Source organism: Silurus aristotelis, assembly GCF_946808225.1.
Source record: "Silurus aristotelis genome assembly, chromosome: 23".
Taxonomy (NCBI): domain Eukaryota; kingdom Metazoa; phylum Chordata; class Actinopteri; order Siluriformes; family Siluridae; genus Silurus; species Silurus aristotelis.
Window position 1 is genome coordinate 1,125,742 of NC_139596.1, and position 8,111 is coordinate 1,133,852.

The 8,111-nt window shown below is 41.0% G+C and overlaps 1 protein-coding gene across 3 annotated transcripts; it reads left to right on the forward strand.

The window, feature by feature from the left end:
• Nucleotides 1–39: 39 nt before the first annotated feature.
• On the forward strand, nt 40–4,588 carry mvk (mevalonate kinase). Of its 3 annotated transcripts, none has more exons than XM_083527221.1 (11): nt 40–112; nt 431–480; nt 1,036–1,183; nt 1,304–1,451; nt 1,659–1,814; nt 2,047–2,150; nt 2,672–2,717; nt 2,805–2,895; nt 3,189–3,308; nt 3,654–3,807; nt 3,994–4,588. In XM_083527221.1, the coding sequence occupies exons 1-11, from the start codon at nt 67–69 to the stop codon at nt 4,143–4,145; spliced, it is 1,215 nt and encodes a 404-aa protein (XP_083383347.1). In that variant the 5' UTR covers nt 40–66; the 3' UTR covers nt 4,146–4,588. The 3 variants fall into 3 exon arrangements, with proteins under 3 accessions (XP_083383347.1, XP_083383349.1, XP_083383348.1); XM_083527223.1 differs by having other exon boundaries at nt 80–98; XM_083527222.1 differs by lacking the exon at nt 40–112 and adding an exon at nt 131–149.
• Nucleotides 4,589–8,111: the final 3,523 nt, after the last annotated feature.

Below are 8,111 nucleotides of genomic sequence, written 5' to 3' on the forward strand. Positions count from 1 at the left end.
CCCAAACAAGTTTGTTCTCTCTCGGTGTCCGTAGCTGCCTGGGCGGGACGAACTGTCAGACGACTGATGACCCGATGTGGCGACGTGCGATCTGATTGGTCAGTGTCTTCCCGTCCGTGTGAATCCTGGTTCTGATTGGTCACCGAGTGGTTGGTTTTTACTTCTTATTCAGTGAATGCGAAAGTCTGAGTGTCTTTCAGAGAGAAATATATTTAATGTATTGACTTTTTATTTGTTATATAAATCCAGTGTGTGTTTGTTATATTTAAATGTTTTTTATGAATAATTCTGTACATGGACGCTGGTGTGTAAACTGATTTAAACGGAGAGTGACTAGTTTAGTTTCACCACCCGTATTGGGAATGTGGGTGGGTTTGTAATGGTGGGTATTAGACAGTCATGGCTGTTGTTCAGGAGTGTTTAATTTCAGCTCCGGGGAAGTCCATCCTGCACGGAGAACACGCTGTAGTTCACGGCAAGGTAAGGTGTCCACACACACACACACACGCCTCATTTACTGTGTCCTGAACGCGCTCTACTAACATGAGGAATTAATGATGTAGATTGTCATTTTCGCCGCCAGAGGGCGACATTTATACATTTACATTCAGTACTTTATCACTGAAGTTTTTCTATGTAGTGACTTTTTTCTAATTTCTCTAAAGTGTGTTTCCTGTATGAACAGTTCAGTTCAGTATTAAAGATATTAAACTTCTCAGCGCAGAAAAATCCAACGATCTGAAACACAAATATTTTTAGTCCCATTTCCTTTAATGCTTTAAACTGTGTAATATATTGTATTTAGATTCTTTGTCCTGTTCAAGACTTTGTGCTTAAAGATAGAATAAAGAAACTCCTGAAATAAAACACATCTTCTGTATGGTCCAGAAACTCCTCAGATACTCATAATGTGTGTGATACAGTAACACATGTCTCTTTCAGAGCTTCTCTCCACTGATTCTGGCTGTGACACAGATTTAATGAGTTTTTTTAAGGTCATCGACCTGTAATTATTTTTTTAATGATCTTGAACAGGTTGCGTTGGCTGTGAGCTTGAACCTGCGCACGTATCTGCGTCTGCAGCTCATGTCTACAGCTGAAGTGTCTATCAGTCTCCCGAACATCGACACCTTCCTGTGCTGGGACGTCAGTGTGCTGAAACCGCTGCTGTCTCACCGTGAAGGTAGAACTGAGACCTTCATTACTGTATCTGCACATCAACACAGCCCAGGGATTTAAGTTCTCTGTGTGTGTGTGTGTGTGTGTGTGTGTGTGTGTGTGTGTTTCTGGTGATGGTGTGTAGGGGAGTGCAGGAGCTCTACAGAGCTGGACACTGAGTTGGTGAGGAAGTTGAGAGAGTTTATAGCCATCACTGATGGATCCACAGACACCAGGAGCATGGCGGTGCTGGCGTTCCTCTACACCTACCTGTGTGTGTTCTCTCAGTCACAGTAAGAGCTCGTCCACATCACATCTCCTAATCACATCATACATTAGTTACTGAGTGACCTGACGCATGACATCATGTCTCCAGAGAAACTCATGTTTGTGTAGAAGATCTTCTCCAGACAGAAGAAGCTCCAGATGGTCATCATGATGTCTGTGAATGTTGTTAGATGTATTAAAGTGTGTGTGTGTGTGTGTGTTAATATCTCCAGAGTCCTGCCCAGTCTGAAGGTGTGTGTGTGGTCTGAGTTGCCTACAGGAGCAGGTTTGGGTTCCAGCGCTGCGTACAGTGTGTGTGTGTCTGCAGCTCTGCTCACTGCCAGAGGAACCATCAGTTCACCTCTCACACAGAGTCAGGAGACAGCCAGGTTACACACACACACACACACACACACACACACACACTCGCGCACGCACACACACACACACACAGCTCTCACACAGAGGTCTCTTACTCACACACACACACACACACACACACACACACATACACACACACTCGGCTCTCACACAGAGTCAGAAGACGGCCAGGTCATACACACACACACACACACACACACAGTCAAGTGACTGATGGTTCTGGTGTGTGGTGTGTTTCAGGTGGACTGAACAGGAGCTGGAACTGATCAACAATTGGGCGTTTCAGGGTGAAAAGATTATACATGGCAACCCATCAGGAGTGGACAACGCAGTGGGGACGTGGGGTGAGACCTCGAGTTCTCTAATTACACTGTTACTGTTTAATCTCATTCAACTCACTATAATATCATCTCACTGTGAGCTCAGTCTGATACACAGTGTACAACAAACCCAACAAAAACTAAATCTTAGCTGTAGCTCTACATCTAACACACACACACACACACACACACACACACACACACACACACACACACACACACACACACACACACACACAGATACAGAAACGGAGTTGAGTTTACAGTTGAGAATAATAAAATAAAACAGAGTGGAGCAGTCAGACTCAGCGCTGACAAACTCCTCACAAGTGATCTTCATCACCTCCTCTTCATCCTCACGCTGTGTATAATGTGTACAGAAAGAGAGTTTGTGTTTATACTTTTATTCTCCATAATGTGAAAAAAGTGCTAAGTTTGACATATTGAAACAGACTGTGTGTGTGTGTGTGTGTGTGTGTGTGTGTGTGTGTGTGTGTGTGTGTGTGTGTGTGTGTGTGTGTGTGTGTGTGTGTGTGTGTCGGCAGGGGGCTTCCTGAGGTATCATGCTGGGAAAATTACTTCACTTAGCAGGTAAACACTCACACACACGAATCCTGTTCTGCTTTATCACTGTGAGAAAATACACTTTAATGTGTGTGTGTGTGTGTGTGTGTTCAGAGTGCCCACACTGAGGATTCTCCTCACCAACACTAAAGTTCCACGCAGCACCAAACTGCTGGTATCACGAGTGAAGGACAGAATAAACCAGGTGACTCAATTCTTACAGGTTCTTTAGCTGTTCCTCTACAGGAACTTGTGAAGGTCTGTGTAGAACCTGACAACTGTGATTCCCTGTAGAATCACACTTATATCGTGTGTGTGTGTGTGTGTGTGTTTGTAGAAAGTTTGGATCTCTTGAGGGTTTCTTATTAAAGTTTCTTTGTAGAAACATGGCAGTGTTTTCATATCAGAACAAGAAGTAGAATCTAATTATCCAAAATAATCGTGTCTGTGTGTGTCTGTGTGTGTCTGTGTGTGTCTGTGTGTGTGTTTGTGTTGCAGTACCCGTCAGTGATGTTGCCTGTGCTGGAGTCAGTAAATGCAGTGTCTCAGGTCTGTGAACACACACTTGCTGAGATGGTCACAGAGGGAGCTTCAGCCAAACACTACAGCACACTGGAGGTACACACACACACACACACACACACACACACACACACACACACACACACACACTACAGCACACCAGAAGTGAGGAATAAACAGTAGTTAGGGAGGTTCTTACATGTACCACACTGTGTATCTGCTGTGTACATGTCAGTTGTAATTAACTGCACACACTCGTTTACACAAGAACATCTTGAGAAATAATAAAAACATTTGCAGAACTTTGATTCATTGATTTAAATGATTTATTAATCACGTTAACATGTTAATGATTTTACATGATGATTTCGCTTCACTTTGTTCCTGTTAATGTTGTTTCCATCTGATTTCTGGTTTCCACACACACTGGTTCCTCCTCAGGATTTAATAGATATTAATCAGCAGCACCTGAACGTGATGGGTGTTGGACACTCGTCTCTCAACACACTGTGCAGAGTTACACACGCCCACGGCCTCCACAGCAAACTGACCGGCGCAGGGGGAGGAGGCTGCGCTATCACCCTCCTCACACCAGGTCTCTCTCTCACACACACACACACACACACACACACACATATATATATATATAAGTCCATATTGACTGTGGAACAGAATAAACCTGTATCTCCGAAAGCTACACTTTAATTACACTTAGCTTTAAGCTCTAACAAAAATCCGTCGTACACCCCATATTAATATAAACTGGTGCATGATGTTCCAGACACGGACGAGTCGGTGGTGCGAGATGTGATGAAGGAGCTGAAGAAGGTCGGCTTTGACTGCTGGGAGACGAGTATCGGAGCGCCGGGGGTCCTGATGCACTCGCCCACCTCACTGACACACAACGTCCTCGACATCCTCAACAAATACTGAAGATCTGCTGAACACACACACACACACACACACACACACACACACTCTACAGAGAAACATTGCAGCTATACCAAAAGTATTATTTATGTTCTAATGAAGATCAGAATGGACACAAACGTCCGCTAGACTGATACGATACCAGAATGACATCATCCTCCAGTTGTAGCTCGCTGGTGGTATTTTGGGGAATGATAGCTCGAGCGCTAATACAGTGTGGGTCTCCTACTACTTTTTACCAACTTTATTTCAAAATAAATTTGAAATAAATAAAATGGATTATCCCGGCTGAGTTCTTCTTCTTTTTCTTCTTCAAGCAAAGGTGCAGTTTTGGGCGTTTATTATTTAAATTATAGGCGGATTATATATGAATGCAATGCTACAGTGTTCTGCACAATCAATGTACATTTGATATGATTAAATATAATAAAAATCTACATCTAAAATACGTATTCAACTAAAATCTTTAGTAAGAGCGTTTTCACAAAAAAGTGGATTAAATCGTATTGTACTGTTTTATTTTTTTCTAACTTATTTTCTGTAGCATCTCTAGATCATCTCGATCGGTTCATTAATATGCAAATTAGATACTGACGTCACCGATCGTCTTCAATTGAGCTTCTGCCTAATTTCCCCTGAAAAGATTCACAGACAGCGGAGGAAAAGTGAATTAGCAGAATAAATGTACATAAAATGCAGTCAGAGATTTATTTAGATTATTTTTTTATTCTAAATAAACTTTAGTCTTTAATGAGGCAGGGGGAAGTGGGCGGAGTCTCGGTCGATTTTTCACTTCGCGGCCATTTTCTAGTGAACTTCAGTGTTAACTAACAAATACCTGAAATATATATTCATTATTATTATTATTACAAATACCACGTAAGCGACTTGTGAAAAAATGAAGATGAAAGCATTAGTTTTCTAGAAGCTTCTGAACATCACACACACACCTGAGGACCTGAGGCACCTCACACTCCTGCTCTCCTCACAGGTGCGTGTCCTCCAGCTCGGTTCCAGTCTTTATTATATACAGTGTCCGGTTTGGTTTAAATATGATTCTATATTGTTTAATGAAGGGAAACTGATAGAGTTCGAGATTTAAGATAAGTTTATATCTAAAGTGTGAATTTTAATGTTTGTGTTTCTCAGTGAAACGGAACCAGGTTCAGTTTTACTCATTGGTATCATTTCATTTATAAAATCTCACCACTGAATTTATTCTTATGTCCCTAATGAGCTTTAAGACTAGAAGAATATTTTAAATGTTGACTACATGCACCTCTGTAGGTCATACACCATGTCCAGGTCTTTCATTCCTCTTTACAATACAGTCATTATACAATATAACTTATTAAAGGCAACTGTAGTTGGCTGCATCGATACTAATATAACTATATAAACATTTACTGTTTTTAATGTCAAACTCAACTTTCTGATCGTTTACATTCACAGTGAAAATAAATTATGCACAATACAGTTTTTCTCAACTGCTTTCAGTCATTTCTCACAACAGAACTGCATTTCTCAAAACTACTCGTCCCACCGTCAGAACCTGTTGTCAGTTCTTCACATCATATCAGCAATATCTTGTTGTTTTCATCAATTGCTTTTGGACAACATGCAAATGGTTCTGTACATCTGTCAGCTGCTTTTGACAATTCTTGTTGCTTTTGTCCTGCTGTGCAAAATAACTTGTCCTGGTTCTCAGCTGAAATGTCACAACCACCAAACCAGTTAGTCTTTTTCTCAGGTTGGAAGTCTGTACTATCAAAATAAGTGAACATGTTCTCAGAATTGTATGTCTGTACAGGTTTCTACAAATTGTGAGTACGTTTGCTAAGAAATATGTCCAGAATTGACAAATTGCTCTCAGGTGAGTCTTCACCTTCGTTAACAAAGAGAAACATGTGCAACTCTAGACTAACCAATGATCAACCAGTTCTGTGAAATAGCTCAGAGGTGCAACTCATGAAGACTGATTTGGCAGGGTCACATATATATATACAGTGCACAACACAAGTGTTCCTCTTTCTGATAATCGAAGCTGAGGGAAAAAGAAGAGTACAGAGACACAGAAGAGGAAGGGGTATAAGATGCCAAAGATACACAGCGATTCCAGATGAAATCAGGGCCACACTGGTGGATCACGTCATCAATCATGGCCTTACAATGGAAGCGGCTGGTCGAAGGGTGCAGCCAAATGTTGGAAGAACAACTGTGTCATCAATAATTCCAAAGTTTCTTAGAGAGAACAGGTATGTAATGTACTGTATAGTAAAGTAATACTGTGGACTTACTGTTACATATACTGTAACACACCTTAGGTTTTCCATGAGTACAGTATTCTTAGTTATTTACTGTATGAAATAAAAAAATCCTGTGATCCCTATACTTCTATAATTTACAATATATTTTCTCATGTAGGACTGCAAGACAACCTCACAGGGGTGGCAGAAAGCCCCTTTTCACACCTCAGCAGGAGGAAGCAATTTGCAACATGGTTATGTCTAACAATGCCATAAGACTAAGGGAGATACAAAGTGCTATTGTTGAAGACAACAGTATCGTTGAAAATATACAATCTGTGAGCATTTCAACTATAGACAGGGTCTTGAAAAGACGTGTAATCACCATGAAGCAGCTGTACAATGTACCCTTTGAAAGAAATGCTGACAGAGTGAAAGAGCTACGACTCCAGTTTGTACAGGTATGTTGTATACCCACGATACTGTAAGAGTAAATTCTACACATTTGATATTGGTGGAACTTCATAGATCTTTACATTTGATGTAGCTGTAAACAATGAAGACAAATACAGTAATTTATGCACACTGTGTTTTTTCTGGTATATAGCGCATAATGGAAATGGAATCAAGAGAACCACCTCACAACTTTATATACTTGGATGAGGCTGGCTTCAACCTGGCCAAAGGCAGAAGGCGTGGTAGAAATCTAATCGGCCAGAGAGCTACTGTTGATGTCCCAGACCAACGTGGAGGAAACATCACTATGTGTGCTGCTATTACAGACCATGGTGTGCTAGCTCATATTCCTATTATGTACAACACACAGCATCTCGTTACATTCTTAGACAATCTCTATAGAAATGTCATTCCTGAAGATGAGAGGGACCTCAATCGAGATGATCTACCAAAGTATGTAGTAATTTGTGACAATGTCAGTTTCCATCACTCTGACAACATCAGGCAGTTGTTTATCCACCACCGCAGGATGCTGATTGAATTCCTTCCACCCTACTTCCCGTTTCTGAACCCAATCGAAGAGTTTTTCTCGGCTTGGAGGTTGAAGGTTTATAGTCATCAGCCACATACGTGGATGACACTGCTGGCTGCCATGGATGCAGCATGTGAGGACATCTCAGCAGATGCATGCAGAGGCTGGATTAGGCACTCAAGAAGATTCTTTCCACCATGCATAGCAAGGGAAAATATATGTTGTGATGTGGATGAGAATCTGTGGCCCAACAGAGAGGACCGACATGACGCATAGGAAAACTGCCATATAATTTCACCTTTACCTTCTGTATATGTATAGTTTTCCCCACTTTGTCTTTTTCAGGTTTTCATTTGTCGGTAAATAGCCTATGTGTAGTTTCCTTTGTTTTCTGTATGTAAGTACCACTATTGACAGTACAGTAAAAATGTGATTCCAGATGAAATCAGGGCCACACTGGTGGATCACGTCATCAATCATGGCCTTACAATGGAAGCGGCTGGTCGAAGGGTGCAGCCAAATGTTGGAAGAACAACTGTGTCATCAATAATTCCAAAGTTTCTTAGAGAGAACAGGTATGTAATGTACTGTATAGTAAAGTAATACTGTGGACTTACTGTTACATATACTGTAACACACCTTAGGTTTTCCATGAGTACAGTATTCTTAGTTATTTACTGTATGAAATAAAAAAATCCTGTGATCCCTATACTTCTATAATTTACAATATATTTT

Excerpts from the sequence above, each read along its gene's own strand:
- mvk (XM_083527221.1), top strand. The coding sequence starts at position 67 with ATGACCCGATGTGGCGACGTGCGATCTGATTGGTCAGTGTCTTCCC. Across the intron at positions 1,452-1,658 it reads TGTGTGTTCTCTCAGTCACA|AGTCCTGCCCAGTCTGAAGG; the intron begins GTAAGAGCTCGT and ends TAATATCTCCAG. Across the intron at positions 1,815-2,046 it reads CAGAGTCAGGAGACAGCCAG|GTGGACTGAACAGGAGCTGG; the intron begins GTTACACACACA and ends GGTGTGTTTCAG.